Source organism: Miscanthus floridulus, chromosome 8 (assembly GCF_019320115.1).
Source record: "Miscanthus floridulus cultivar M001 chromosome 8, ASM1932011v1, whole genome shotgun sequence".
Taxonomy (NCBI): domain Eukaryota; kingdom Viridiplantae; phylum Streptophyta; class Magnoliopsida; order Poales; family Poaceae; genus Miscanthus; species Miscanthus floridulus.
In genome coordinates this window covers 37783902-37799195 of record NC_089587.1, presented here as the reverse complement: position 1 = coordinate 37799195, position 15294 = coordinate 37783902, and the positions used below count along the sequence as shown (strand labels likewise).

Here is a 15294-nt window from a genome sequence, read left to right as displayed (position 1 = left end):
TAGGAGATTCAAGTAGAATCGCCTGGGGAATTTTGTGACTTGCCAGCGGGTACGCGCGAGCGCACCTGGTGGGTGTAGCCCCCGAGTCTACGGAGGAGTAGGATACTCCTTCAGAGGGTTTTCCAAATGAGAGGGTTTTGAGAGCCCTAGCCCTCTATTGTTGTCCCCGGTGTGCCCCTAAGATGGTGATTTTTTCTTCACCAAGGCCTGACCCTTCGCGGGTATGGTCGTGAGGTTTGGTGGTTGTTTAGTCGGATAGCTCAATTAGGATCCTGGCATCCTGTTCGCAGGGATCCATCCCGGGTCAGCCCGACTGACACTCGATCATGGGCCGAGACTCCCGTTAAGCTTGTGTGCCTGAGTTTTGGCTGATCATGGGTCCATCCTTTGTTGTAAGGGTGCCTTCGGACGGTCATCGAAACCATTGATGGGCCAGCTCTCAAACTCCTGGGCCCAGTCGGGCCGGAGGAATGCTTTTTGACCTATATCTTTTTGCTAGTAAAGAGTCCTGGTCTGCCCGGGGAGGCGAAACATCTAGCGCGTCTTCGGAGGGAAAGGATAGGGATTGTAGGTGCATATCTCGTGATCGTGATGTGGTGATGGATCATGGCAGGCGTGGAGATCTTGGTGGACGATTGCCTTCCTCGCATCCATCGCCCCTATAAAACCAAGGGGTTCGCCCCCAGGGTTTCGTACTTTGCCTCCTTTCCTTTGCATCTGCAACCTCCACCGCCAATCGCCCAATCTCCCTACATCTGTATCTCAGCCACCATCAAGTTCGCATCCACCCACCCCAATCATTCAATTGAGCCATGGTGCAGATCTGATATCACCCTCTAGCGCCTGGAGGGCCTCGTTCATCGCAGCCTTCTTTGCACGCGGACTGCCATCGAGGAGTGGCAGCTACCCGACGATGAGGACGCATCGTCACCGCTCGAAGGCTATGTTGTGTCCTTCGCTCACTTCCATGAGCGGGGATTCGCCACCCCTACCCACAAGTTCCTTCGGGGGTTGCTGCATTACTACAAGGTGGAGTTGTAGCACCTTAATCCTAATGGAATCCAGCACATTGCGGCATTTGTCGCCCTTTGTGAGGGGTTCCTGGGGATTAGTCAATACTTTGACCTATGGCGGTACTTCTTCGCCGTTACCCTCCTAAAGAAGTGAGAGAAGAAGCAGAAGCTGAGCGTGCTGATGAGATGTGCCTGCATCCGTCTTCGCAACAACCGCGTCAATGAGTATCCACCGATGCGTCTGCTGACCTCCAACATGGGGTGGCATTCGCATTGGTTCTGCATCAAGAATGACGTAGCCGCCCCCTTGCCAGAGTTCACTAGGCGCCTCATCAAAGAGGTCCCAGAACTGTGGAGGAGGTGGGGAGTCCCAGAGAAAGACAAGAAGAAGATCTAAGACCATCTCATCGTTGTCCGAATTCTGAAGGAGAGGGGCGTGAAGGGGTCGGGGATCATCGGCACCTATCACACGCGGAGGGTGGCACCGCTGATGAGGTACGTGCTTCCCCTGCACATGATGGCGCTTGGGGCATCACTCAATGGGACAACGCTCGAAGAGGGAGCACTCTCCACCTCCAAAGTGGCACAACGTATCAAGGAGGCGATGGAGCCTTTGCGGGACGATGTCGGTGCTATCCTTAACTTTGTATATCCGGTGTCGGGGCATCCTCAATGTGGCCAGAACCGGGATACATTGTTTTCATAAGTTTTTTTTCCTTGTGCCTCCATTTTAATTGAATTCCCAACCTCTTGTCACTGATATTGAGATAGGAGGACCAGCCGAAGAAGCTCGTCCTTACGAATCTTCCAACTCCGCTACCGAAGGATTCGGCAATGGCGGCGGCCAACAGCGCTACGGCCGAGTGACATCGGAAGGCGAAGGAGAACGAGAGGAGGAAGAAGTAGCAGAAGTTGCGCGCGCGGGAGCATGGGGAGGAGACCGATAATGATGACGATGACGATGAGGAAGAAGACGAAGAAGGGTAGATGCCGACACCGAGTGGGATGACCTAAAGGGCGAGGATACATTGATAGGTATCCACTTGTCCATGCAGGGACCCTTCCCGTTTCATGTGAGAGAAAGTGAGTCCGTGAGGATGGTGGAGGCGGGCCGAACCATCATCCCATCCTCAGAATAAGTAGGGGATCAGCCACCGCGCCTGAGGTGTCAGCGGAGGGGAGCGGCCCCACTGTAGTTCCTTAAGAGTTAGCAGGGGCAGGTGGATCTGACGCCGTGCTCGAGGTGCTAGCGGGGGCAGGCGGATCTACCGCCATGCCCAAGGTGCTGAGGGAAGGGGATGGCTCCGCCGCCATGCCCCTGAGTGCAAGGGAGGCGAGCCCCTCATCCCAGGAGTAGGGGATGGGCTCCAAATGGCCTTGTCCTAAGGAGGCAGAGCAAGGACCTAAGGTTTCATCCCCCAAACATATCCTGTGCCCAACGGCTTCGATGTAAGTCATTGACTTCTCTATTTTTCTCTATTTTTCTCCATTTTCAGCGTGACTCACGCCTTCTATTTCTTGTAGCGTCCTGAGACAGGGCCACTCTTTGGTGCTGGCGCCTAAGAAGAGTGTCACCATCCAGGTGAGACGTTGGCCGTCGCTTGATGTCGCTCTTGCTTCGGGCGGGAGCGGAGACGGTGTCCTAGCCCATGGTGGTTCCCGTGCCCTCGGTGAGACAAAAGATCATCAGGGCTGAGGGAATGCCCTAGGAGGTCGCCGAGCAACTAGCGATGGAAGCGATTCCACTACCGACGTTGGAGCAGACAGAGCTACCGCTCGCACTCGTGGCACTGATCGCTATGGGCGTGACGCTGCCAGTTGAGGCCCCTCCGACGTAGATGGAGGCGGCAGCGACCGTGATGAGCTAGGCTTAGCCGGATGTAGCGGTGGTGGTGCCTGAGGATGCGGCACGATCCACGCCACCGGTGGCCCAGGTGATGGCGCCTGACTTGGGCTGGATAGAGGAAGACACAACTGAAGGGTCCTCGGGTGTTGTGGCGGTGGTTGGAGACGACCAGTGGTCGAGATGTCCCTGTCCACTCCTGAGCAGGGTAGGGCAAGGCCATTGGGGCTCATCTCGGTTTTTCTCCCCTGGCTCTGTTTGACACGAGGCGGCCTCGAGCCCTTCGCGGGCCAGCCTTTGAACCTCGGTTGATCACCGTCAATATTGAATGAGACGACTACTACTTCGTGATGCCACGCGAAGCATTGTGATGCAACAATCACATGTATGAGATGATTGAGTGGACGAATGTATAATTGATCATAGTTTAAGAAAAAATAGGGGTCGATAATGTTACCTTGATGATACGAGTGATGAGTTCTATGAGCTCTTTAACAGATGTGTCCATGCGGGGTTCGGGTCCAACGACTGGCGTAAACTGCATGAGACTCCCTTTCCTTCGTATCTGTCATTCGATAATGGCCCAAGCCATTTGATCGCTTTGGGCGACCTAACAGCCTCTCCTTGATGGAGATTCTGTAGGTAGGCCCCTCCAAGTCCTTCCCGGGAAGATGAAGGTTAAGGTTCGGAGTACGAAGACAAGGACTCTGATCGCGCTGGTGGACTAAAATGCCGTAGCTGCTGGGGCATAGGGTCCTAATGGTCTGACCAAGCCTACTCAAGGTTTGCGCCCACACAATGTGCCTCTAGTTTTTTAAATGTAAGGAGGGGCCGGGCAAAGAGAATGTTCAGTAGATAGACACCCTCGCCAGCCCCCGAGTAATTCCTGACCCTCTACCGTCGCTGGGGCTGAAAGCTCGATAATGAAATTAATACATAAAGTAAGCAAGAAAAAATGCTTATCTTTCAACAGCGGTCTTGAGCCATCCGATCAACCTGGGCACCGGTTTTACCATGATGGTAACTGTGGTGGGTTTGGAAAGCCTCCCTCTGATAGGAGCATGATCCTGCTCGTTAGTGGTCAAGCCGTCTGATCGACTTGTGTTACCTATGGAGACAAGATTTCCCTACGAAAATAGAGGATGAGAACATCCCGCGCACGAATTTAGTTAGGTAGATAAACCAGCAGTCGAATTTGTGCAAAACGGATGAGCTCTTCGTTATAGCAAACGACTTTTTAGCTCTTCTCCCTCTTTTTGTAAAAGAGGTTTTAGTGCATTCTGACCCTTCCCATAGTTAAGGTCATAAAAGCTCGGAGTGCGGGTGAGCTAGCTCTGATTACGCTAGTGAGCAAAGGCACCATAGCCGCTGAGGCGTAGGTTTCTCGCAGTCTGCCCAGTTTTACTCAGAGCTTGTTCTCAAAAACCCAACTCCTAGGACTTAACATACAGAGGGAGGCATAAAGAATTTTTGTAGGATAAATGTACTTATATTAGCCCCCGAGTGAGGCCTGACCCCCTGCTGTTTGCTTGGGATTGGATGCCATGAAGGATCAGGGAGTTTTGATAACGAAACTGATAAGTAAAAAGTGTGCATTTATTAGGGGTAAAAGTGACGTAGCTGCTTGATGTTCCAGGCGTTGGTGAAGACCTTGCTGTCGATGGTTTTCAACTTGTAGGCGCCTGGGTAGAGTACCTCCACGATGATGTATGGTCCCTCCCACGGTGGGGAGAGCTTGTGGCGGTCCTTGTTGCTCTGTACAAGGCAGAGGACTAGGTCCCCGATGTCAAAGGCCTGACCCCGTACTCGTCGGCTGTGGTACCGTCGCAACGCCTGCTGGTACTTGGCCGAGTGGAGGAGGGAGACATTACGAGCTTCGTCTAGCTGGTCCATGGCATCCTTGTGGGATGCCTTGGCTCCCTGGTCATCGTATGCCTTGATCATTGGTGCTCCATAGTCGAGGTTGGTTAGGAGGACAACCTTAGAACCATCGACCATGAAGAAGGGCATGTAGCCGGTGGTTCGACTAGGGGTTGTCCTTCGACTCTAGAGTACCAAAGGAACTTCAGTGACCCAGCGTGCACTAAATTTGTTGAACCGGTTAAAGATCCTAGGTTTGAAGCCTTGTAGGACCATGCCATTCGCGCATTCCACCTACCCATTTGTTCGGGGGTGTGCGACGGAGGCCCAATCGACACGGATGTGATGTTCATCACAAAATTAGAGGAACTTCTTTGTAGTGAACTGTGTGCCATTGTCCATGATGATGGAGTTCGAAACTCCGAAGCGATGGACGATGTCGAAGAAGAACAACACGACCTGCTCAGATTTGATCATGGAGATCGGCCGAGCTTCTATCCATTTTGTAAACTTGTCAGTGGTGACAAGCAAGTGAGTGTAGCCCTCGGACGCCTTTTTGAGTGATCCAACTAGATCGAGTCCCTAGACCATGAATGGCTAGGTGATGGGGATCATCTAGAGTGCTTGGGCCAGTAGTGAGTCTGCCGAGCGTAGTACTGGCATCCTTCGTAGGTGCATACGATTTGCTCGGCATTGGCTACCATAGTAGACCAGTAGAAGCCCTATCGAAAAGCATTTTCGACCAGGGTTCTGGGCGCAACATGGTGACCATAGACCCCACCGTGGATATCGTTTAGTAAATGCTTCCCCTATTCGAAGGGGATGAAGCGTTGCAGGATCTCGGTGTGGCCTCGCTTGTAGAGTTCGCCCTCCATAAGAACAAAAGACTTGGCACGACATACGAGCTGTCGGGCCTCCGTACTATCTGTCGGCAGTGTGTCATGGAGGAGGTAGTCAAGGTAGAGCATTCTCTAGTCGACTAGAGGGTCAGGCTTGGTCGCTGGATCTTCTTTGTGCCCCATGACTTTGGAGCCGGATGTAGCTGATGGTTGTTCAGCCCTTGGGCTGGGATTGGATGGACCATCACCGCCCTGTTCTGACTCCTCGTAGCGAATCAAGGGCTTGTGCTAGTCGCTGGTGAAGATGCCCGTTGGCACCAGTTCTCGACCGGATGCAACTTTCATAAGCGCGTTAGCTACCTCGTTGAGACGCCTTAGGATGTGATTGAGTTCGAGGCAATCAAACTTATCCTCCAACCGGTGGACTTCTTGGCAGTACGCGGTCATCTTGGCATCGTGGTGACTTGACTCCTTTATGACTTGGTCGACGACCAGCTAGGATTCCCCTCGAATGTCGAGGCGTCGGATGCCTAATTCAACGACAACGCGTAGGCCATTGATGAGTGCCTTGTATTCGACTATGTTGTTGGAGGAGGGGAAATGGAGATGGACCATGTACCTCATGCATATCCCAAGGGGCGATACGAAGACCAGCCCCACGTCGGTGCCCTTCTTCATAAGCGATCCATCAAAGTACATTGTCCAGTACTCTTGATCGATGACCGCTGGTTGCATTTGGATCTCAGTCCATTCCGCGATGAAGTTAGCCAACACCTAGGACTTGAGGGCTGCCCGAGAGGCATACGCAATGCCCTAACCCATCAGCTTGAGCGCCCATTTCTCGATTCTTCCCGTGGCATCCTGGTTTTGGACAACCTCACCAAGGGGGAAGGAAGTCACGACCATCACTAGATGTGACTCAAAGTAGTGGCGTAGCTTTCTCCTGGTGATGAGGACAGCGTATAGAAGCTTCTGGATTTGGGAGTAATGGGCCTTCGAGTCAGATAGGACATCACTGATGAAGTACGTAGGGTGCTATACTTTGAGGGCGTGCCCCTCTTCTTCCCGCTCCACTACTAGCGTGGCGCTGACTACTTGTGTGGTGGCCGTGATGCAGAGCAGAAGGGGTTCTCCCTTGGTGGGAGGAACTAGGATTGGGGCCTTTGTTAGGAGCTATTTAACCATGTCAAGTGCTTCATGGGCCTCGGATGTCCATTCGAAGTGATCGACCTTCTTTAGAAGTCAATAGAGGGGGAGACCTCGTTCGTCGAGGCATGAGATGAAGCAGCTGAGTGTGGCGAGGCACCCTATAACTCACTGCACCTCCTTCATATTCTGAATCAGACCGATCCTTGTGGTAGCTGAGATATTTTCTGGGTTGGCCTCGATGCCACGCTCAGAAACGATGAAACCAAGCAGCATGCCCCTCGGGACCCCAAAAACGCACTTCTTGGGATTGAGTTTGATGTCGTTCGCTAGGAGTTTTGAAAAGGTCTGCTCAACATCGGCAATGAGATGGTCTGCCCATTTAGATTTGACCACGATGTCATCAACATAGGACTCAACAGTCCACCTAATGAGGTCCCCGAAACACTTGAGCATACAATGCTGGTATGTAGCCCCAGCGTTCTTCAGACCGAATGGCATTGAGACATAGCAGAACGATCCGAAGGGGGTGATAAAAGATATCGTGAGCTGGTTAGACTCTTTCATCATGATCTGATGGTGCCCAGAGTACGCATCAAGGAAGCAGAGGGTTTCACACCCCGAGGTAGAGTCAACTATTTGGTCTATGCGCGGCAAAGGAAACGGATCTTTTGGGCACGCTTTGTTGAGACCCGTATAGTCAACACACACCTCCATTTCCCATTCTTCTTTCGTACAACAACAGGATTAGCTAACCACTCGGGGTGGTATACTTCCTTGATGAATCCGACCATCAAAAGCTTTGCGATCTCCTTGCCAATGGTCCTATGTTTCCCCTCGTCGAAGCGACGTAGGCATTGTTTCACTGGCTTGGAGCCTAGGATGATCTTCAAGGTGTGCTTGGCGACTTCCCTCGGAATGCCTAGCATGTCCAAGGATTTCCATGCAAAGATGTCTCTGTTGGCGTGGAGGAAGCCGACGAGCATGCTTTCCTATTCGAAGGAGAGCGTGGTCCCAATGTGCACCATTTTACCCTCGGTACTCCTAGTGTCTATGAGGACTTCCTTAGAGCCTTCCGCTGTCTCAAAGGACCTGGTCGACCTTTTGGGGTCGAGCGCTTCTTCAGTGACCTCTTTTTTCTGTCCACGAGCTCTTCAGAGGCTACGATCGCTGCGGCATGACCACAACACTCGATTTCGCATTTGTAGGCGCGCTGAAAGGAGGTGCTGATGGTGATGACCCTGCCTAGGCCCGGCATCTTTAGCTTAAGGTAGGTGTAGTTGGGGACGGCCATGAACTTCGTGTTGCATGGTCATCCTAGGATGGCGTGGTAAGTTACGTGGAACCCAACCACTTCAAAAGTGAGGGTCTCCGTCCTATAGTTGGACAGGCCCTCGAAGGTGACGGGTAGATCTATCTGCCCGAGCGGTAGGTGTAGTTGGGGACAGCCATAAACTTTGCGTAGCATGGTCATCCTAGGATGGCGTGGTAAGTTACATGGAACCCAACCACTTCAAAAGTGAGGGTCTCCGTCCTATAGTTGGATAGGCCCTCGAAGGTGACGGACAGATCTATCTGCCCGAGTGGTAGGCCTGCTTTCCAGGCACAATGCCATGAAAGAGCACTCCGATTGGCTAGATGCGCGCTCAGTCAACGCCCATAGCATTGAGTGTCCCAGCATACATGATGTTGAGGCTGCTGCCTTCATCCATCAGTACTTTGGTGAGCCGCTTCATGCCGATGATTGGGTCGACCACGAGCGGGTACCTCCCTGGCTACAGGACGTTCTTTAGGTGGTCGGTCTGATCAAAGGTTATAGCGGACTCTGACCACCGAAGGAAGGCAGGTGTGGCTGGTTCGGTCATATAGACCTCACGACGCGTGGTCTTCTGGCGGCGCTTGGAGTCATAGGCTTCCAATCCTCAGAAGATCATGAGGCAGCCATCTGATGTTGGAAAGCTACCATCTTTCTTCTCGGCGTTGTCTGCGGTGGGGTCAGGGTCCTTTTCATGCTCCCCTTTATTGGAGCCTCCAAACAAGAACTGCCTTATCAGGCTACAGTCCTTGTACAGATGCTTGATTAGGAAGGCATGGTTTAGGCATGGCCCCTCGAGCAGTTTTTCGAAATGGTTCGGAGTGCCCCCCGTGGGCTTCTGACCACCCCAGCGGTCAGCGGTGGCCATGAGCGAGCCCTCACGCCATTGCTTTTTGTTCTTCTTTTTGGTGGAACGATTGGATGTGCCTTCACCAGTGTCCTCATCTCGCCTCACCTTGCCATCGAGGCAATCAAAGATTGCTCCGACCGCTTCTTCGCCCGAGGCATGGCTGGTGGCGATGTCAAGGAGTTCCTTGGTGGTTCATAGGCCCTTGCATCCTAGCTTGTGAACTAGAGACTCGTAGCTGGTCCCAGACAAGAAAGCCCCTATAACATCGGCATCGGTGACGTTAAGTAGCTCGTTGCACTACTCAAAGAAACATCGGATGTACCCACAGTGGGTCTCACCAGCTTTCTATCGGTAGTTTTTTAAGGTCCCATAGGTTCCTATGGCGCTTGTATGTGACCTGGAAGTTCCCCACGAAGATCTCCTTTAGGTCTGTCCAACTCTAGATCCTGTTGGACGGCTGGTGTTCCAACCATGTTCGTGCCAAATCGGCTAAGAACAGTGGAATGTTGCAGATAATGAAATCATCATTATCCACACCACCGGCTTTGCAGGGAAGCCGATAACCCTCGAGCCACAGTCCAGGGTTTGTCTTGTCAGAGTACTTTGGGATGTTGGTTGGTGGCTGGTACCTTTGCGGAAAGGCAGCGTTGAGGATGTGTCGGCTGAAGGCCTGAGGCCCCGGTAGGCTAGGGCTCGGGCTTCGGTCCTCACCGCTATCGTAGCGTCCGCCATGATGAGAGTGATAGTTGTGTTTGGCTCCCTCTCTTGGGTCATCGTAGGCACATCTATGGGTGTCAAGGGTGTTGTGTGCATCACGGTTGCGGCCGATACGCTGACGCACTAGGATCGCAGTGTGCTGCCTACTTCCTTGTGGTTCCTGGTGGACTGACGCGTCCCTACTGGAGCATTCTAAGAGCATGCGCTGGCTAGCGTCGAGCTTGCTGTCGATGTTTTACCACTGATAGCCTACCACGAGGGTACCTAGGGTAGTTTGTTTGGACTTCAGCGTATGCAGAACTCGACGGTAAATGCAAGAGACAGTCGATTTATCCTAGTTTGGACCCTCGATCTTTGATTGAGTAATAGCCCTACGTCCAGTCGGCGTTAGCCTTTGCGTTGGATTGATTGTGAAGTGTTCTGTTGTAAAAGTCATGTCTTTAGGAACCCTATCCTCCCTTGTATACTCAGGGGTCAGAATCCTAGTCGGTTTACAATGAGAGTTCCTAGTAGGTTTATAGAATACTACTATTACTAAGATTACAAGGGAAGAATCCTAGTTAGACTAGATCTTCTCCCTTCCTTGCGGGGTATCCCATGGGTCCCGCACCGACAAGCCCCTGAGCACTTCATGGTTGAGCTCTGGAAGCCTCGTCTTGTTCCTTCAGGTCTTGTCGAGTAAGAACAAGCGTCGTCCGAGTGCTTTCTTAAGCGAAACCATGTAGCGCTTCGTGAGGTCTTTGCGTGGTGTATACCTTTTTAAAGAAAAAAGTACTCCCATTTGGGTGTAGCCCCCGAGCCTCTTGCTGTTTGGCACAAGGAGCTAGAGGGTCTTCTCTTGAAATTGCTCTGATTCTTCGTCGAAGGACTCTTGAGCATATACCCTTGTTCTTTATCAAAAAGAGCTCGAATATAGCGTTGTCCGAGTTCTTTTTGTCGTGTGGACTTGAAGTGGTCTGTCTTGAAGAACTCTTCTGAGTGATGTGCGCTTTTTTTGAAGGAAAAAGTGCACTCACTAAGTGTAGCCCCCGAGCCTCTTGCTATTTGGAACAAAAAGTTGGAGAGTCTTGAATCTTATGTTGTTTGAAAAACTGCTGTCTTGAGGAAGTCTTCTGAGTGATGTGCGCTTTTTTGAAGGAAAAAGTGCACTCAGTGAGTGTAGCCCCCGAGCCTCTTGCTGGGTTCTTTTATCCAAAAAGAATTTGGATACAGGTTCTTAGCATGTTCTTTGGTAGTCTACTGTTGTCAGATGTAGTTGTATGGTGGTGGTTGGTAGTAAATTCTATTTGTTTATGAGTTGCATAGTGTTGGTATATTCTTCCGAATATGCTCATTCTTGAGTACTACTGCTTCACGCCTGAGTCCTCTTTCATTAAATTCTGTCTTTTCACCGTGTCCATTGTTAGGTTTGTTCTATTGGTGCTCTCAGTCCATGTGCACTGCTTCTTTGGCCTATAAATATCCTCCTTGTGTGCTGTTTTGATTCATCGAGCATTTTGTTGTGTGGTCTAAAATCTCCGTAGTCATGAATATGGTGGTTTGTGAAGTAGAGCAGTCTCCGGGCGTATTTTGCAGTTCTTGTGTATCTTGCCATAGCTAGAGAGAGTCTTGTGATAGAGATTAGAGGTAGACTAATCCCGTAGCAGCATTGTACTTGGAAGTACGTGGCGGTAGTCGGAGGGAGTCTTGTGATGTGGAATATGTTCCTTCATCTAGCAGTTCTGGGTTGATCCTCATCGCCTGCCCTAAGACTGTCTGGTGTAGATCAACACCATATCCAGCATCACATCAGACTTGGGTAGACAGATGCCTGCCGGCCTTCTCTACTCCATGCTGTCCCACCGTACTGTTGATTTCTACCTTGGATGCACTATGTCTGTCCTGTGAAGAAAACAGTGTAGCCGAGTGCGGTTTGTTCTATTGAGTAGCAATTTGGAACACATAGTCGTTCCAGAGCCTAGCTATGTCCGGGTTCCTCTTTGCTACCTTGCTTGTCGTAGTACCGAGTTTGTTTGGTCTTGTAAGATGTGTAATCTTCTATTTTTTGAAACCGTTTATGATGGAAAGAATCTTGTCTTCTGAGTTGTCATTCTTTATTCTCCTGATGTCCCGGTTGTTTTTGAAATTCCTGAGTTCTTTCTATAAGGACCAGGTTGTTGCGTTCCTTGTGAGGTAACCCTTCTTTGCTTCATGGTTGTTGAGTTCTTTTTGTAGCAATATGATAACTCCGTCGTGGTGTTGGATGGATAAGTCTGAAATCTGCCCGTTGAACTATACCATTGTGTGGATTTGTGTCATCCGTCATTTTAGCTATGTCAGTAAATGGACCGTTGCGTCCTCGTGCCATGTTAAAACAGGCCTGGTGGGCCGCGTTTTTACTGGTGTAAAATCTATTTAAGGGCCTTTCCTCTTCTTTTTCTTTACTGCCCTAATTTTCCCTTGAAACCCTAGTCTTCAAACTTCCACCGCCGCCATTGTTGCCGTCATCTAAGTGCCGCCGTTCGAATCATCATTGCCTCCTAGTTCTTTATTGCTCCTGCTAGTATATGGATAGGAAGAAATCAGCGAGCAAGTCCCAAGCAGCCATTGTAGACGAGGAGGCATCACTTTCCGTGATTGAGAATCAAGAGTTTATGGCCATGAGGGCTGCTTAGAAGATTTGGCCAGCTCTGACAACGACTGAAGATCAGCTTCGCGAGCTTATTAGCGATGGTCTGATTCAGAGCAAGGACATTGCTGATTGGAGAGCTCCAGGCAAGCATTGGGTCCCTACTCTAGGTCCTGGTGAGATTATTCTTTTCGTCTCCTTTATCCGTGCCGAACTCTACCTTCCTGCTTCTGCTTTTCTTCACTGATTTTTCAACTATTTTGGGATTAGTCTGAACCATCTTGCTCCCAATGATGTCCTTCATCTTTCTATTTTCATTCATCTTTATGAAACTTTCCTTGGAATTCCTCCTTCTCTTTCTCTCTTTTGTTACTTCTTTCACCTAAAGCCACAACCCCACCATGATGACCCCAATGTTCTTGGTGGCTGTGGGATTCAGTTTCGCCTGGGTCTTAAGAGCAAATTCTTTGACTATGACCTGGTTGATTCTATGAGGGATTGGCGTGCCGACTGGTTTTATGCCGCCAATTTGATTCCTCCTCTTTCCATTCATTCTGGATCTGGTCCCTTAGTTAATGACCGATGGGAAAAGAATCCCCTGACAACGGATGAGAGCCAAGCGATCAAGCCATTTCTTGAGAGGATATGTACTCTGAAGCAGCAAGGCTTGACCAGCTTTGGTATCATCTCTAGTTTTTCTTCACAGCCGTGCTCAGCCTCTGAAGGAGTGGGAGAATTTTGGGTTTGAGTGATCTAGGGCAGAGGACCCTTCTCGTATGGTCCCTGCCCTTGAGTTGACTGACGAGGAGGTGCTCAAGCGTCTTCAGAAGATGCTGAAAGGAGTAAGCGTCGTCCCGCTTGCTGTCCTTGAGTATAGTGCTAACAACCCACCTCCTACTGTGAGTTGTTTTTCCTTATGCGGGTACATTTTGTATTTCTTTTGCTATCTCCACTTTTTGCTTAGTCTTCCTTGTCTTGTTGTTTTACTCTTTTATAGGAATTGGGGCGTAATTTCGCTGATCCGATCCCCCTTGATGATTGCCCTACAAATGTGGAGGTTAGGGATAGTCTTGCTGGGGCATCCTTGACCAGTAAGTTTCAAACCACCACAATATTCCCTGGCGTTTCATCTGTAAACCTTGATGTATATGTAGAGTATGTTCCTCGTCCAGTTCCTTGAGCTCCTCGTACTATCGGAAAGAGGGGGTGAGTGGATAGTTCTTCTTCTGCTGTATCTGCTGCCAAGAAGTCTCGCTAGTTGAGTACTCGTCCAGGTACTCCAGTTGTAGCTAGCATGCTCTTAGGTGAGCATATTAATACGCTCTGTCCTTTTGTTGTTTGTTTTTATCTTTGGCCGAGTACTTTTATCCTTTTTCAGCTGGTGCCATGGTGGCCTTGGTCGAGAGTGAGGAAGAAGAGGAAGATGATGCTACCCTGGTTACTCGTCGATAAATTGTTTTCTTGTTTTCCTGTTGTTGAACCCCTCTTTTTGTTTTGACTTTGGTCTTGTTCTCTTGTAGTAAGCGGTCATTGGGTTTGAGTTCTTCTGGGGCTCTAGTACTGGCCACGCCGCTCCTGTCATAGGGTGGCGGTGATGTTTTTGCCGCTATAGTTCCCCCTCTTAGGTCCTCTGTTGGTTTTCTAAAGAAGAGGGTAGCTGGGTGAGTGATTCCTTGTTATGCTTCTTTGCTTCTGTTTTCTTTTTCTTGACTCATATTCTTATCATTGAGTTTTCTTATCATCTTGCAGACCCTCGCCTTCTCTTACTCCTTAGCCACCCTCTTGTCAGTCCTCTGGTGCGCCCCCGCGTACTAAGTCAAAGGACTCAAAAAGTACGGTCGGTGAGGTGGCTGTGAGAGAGATGGGACCCCCTGGTGATCACACTGCTTCGGATCTGCTAACTATGGGGGTGACCGTGGCCGTGGGGGTGGATCCATTTGAGGAGGTAGCCGGGGCTTCCTAGGATACGACCCTGGTTTTGCCTTTTTTGCCTGCGCCAGCTTCTCCTTCTACCTCTCTTGGTACCGGCGCTCCGCGTTTGGATGATCATGTGTTGCATCAATTTGATGCTACTCATCGGTTGTCAGAGCTGACGGCTGCCTGGGGAAACTTGGCGACCTTTGTGACTTCTTTTGGGGAAAAGCTCCAGGTAAGTTTTTCTGAAGTTCTTTCTTTGGATGTTCGTCTTTCTTCTGTCCTTATGTCTTGTTTTTCTCTCTCTTTTTGCTCAGTCTTTTTCTCGTGATCATACCGGCTTCTTTTTCTTGTCTGAAATCGAGAAAAAGTTGTCTTCTAAGGTGAGTAACCTAAAGGCAGAGCTTGACCTCTGTTGGGCCGAGTTGGAGACCGAGCGTCAGACGCATCAGAAGGTGGAGAAGGCTCTCCATGTCCGGGTGGTTGAGGCAGAAAAGCAGAGGGATGTAGCTGCCCAGGAGGCCATGAACAAAGAGTGCACTAGTATTGCGAGTTCTTTTTCATTTCCTTTTGTATTCAAATTTGCCTTTCTACTGACTTGTTTTTTGTTGCCTGGTCTAGCTCTCCGAGTTGAAAAGCAGAAGCTCTCGGAGGGTATCGAGGAGATGAAGACACTTGTTCGTACTAACCACAATAGGGCTGAGGAGGTAATTACTTGAGCTAAAGAAGAACTCATGCTTGCTAAGTTGATTAGGCATGGAGCTGACAGGGATCTTGTGTAGGCCCAAAAAACTATCAAAGTCTTGACTGGCAAGTTGGCGACAGCTACTAAGAACTAGAATGCTTTGTGGAAATCCTTTCGGTCAGTAGCCGATCTTCTCCGGACTTCAGCGAATGATGGTCAATCTTGGGCTCAGTTTATTCCCCAAGTGCCGACCCGTTTCTAGGAGTTCGTGAAGAGGTGTGCCCAACTGTGTACCAGAAATGTTCTTGCCCAGGTCCAAGTTCTTTCTCCAGAGTTTCCTTTGTCCAAGGTTGCTGATGAAGCCGAGAGTCAAGAATATCTGGATGCTGTTGAGAAGGTGGAGCCTGAGGTCGAAGATTTAGCCAGGAGGATTGTTGATAATCTTAACATTGATATTTCTTCTCCTGATGACAATGCTTGATGTAATTGACCTTTGTACTCCAG

At 50.1% G+C, this 15294-nt stretch overlaps 1 protein-coding gene across 1 annotated transcript; it reads right to left on the bottom strand.

Moving 5' to 3' along the window:
* Positions 1-4455: 4455 nt before the first annotated feature.
* On the bottom strand, positions 4456-4866 carry LOC136468888 (uncharacterized). The gene has a single exon (XM_066467293.1). It carries the CDS (start codon positions 4864-4866, stop codon positions 4456-4458), a length of 411 nt encoding a protein of 136 aa, XP_066323390.1.
* Between the last annotated feature and the right edge of the window lie 10428 nt (positions 4867-15294).

Coding starts and splice junctions, on each gene's coding strand:
- LOC136468888 (XM_066467293.1), bottom strand. CDS start 4,866: ATGCCCTTCTTCATGGTCGATGGTTCTAAGGTTGTCCTCCTAACCAAC.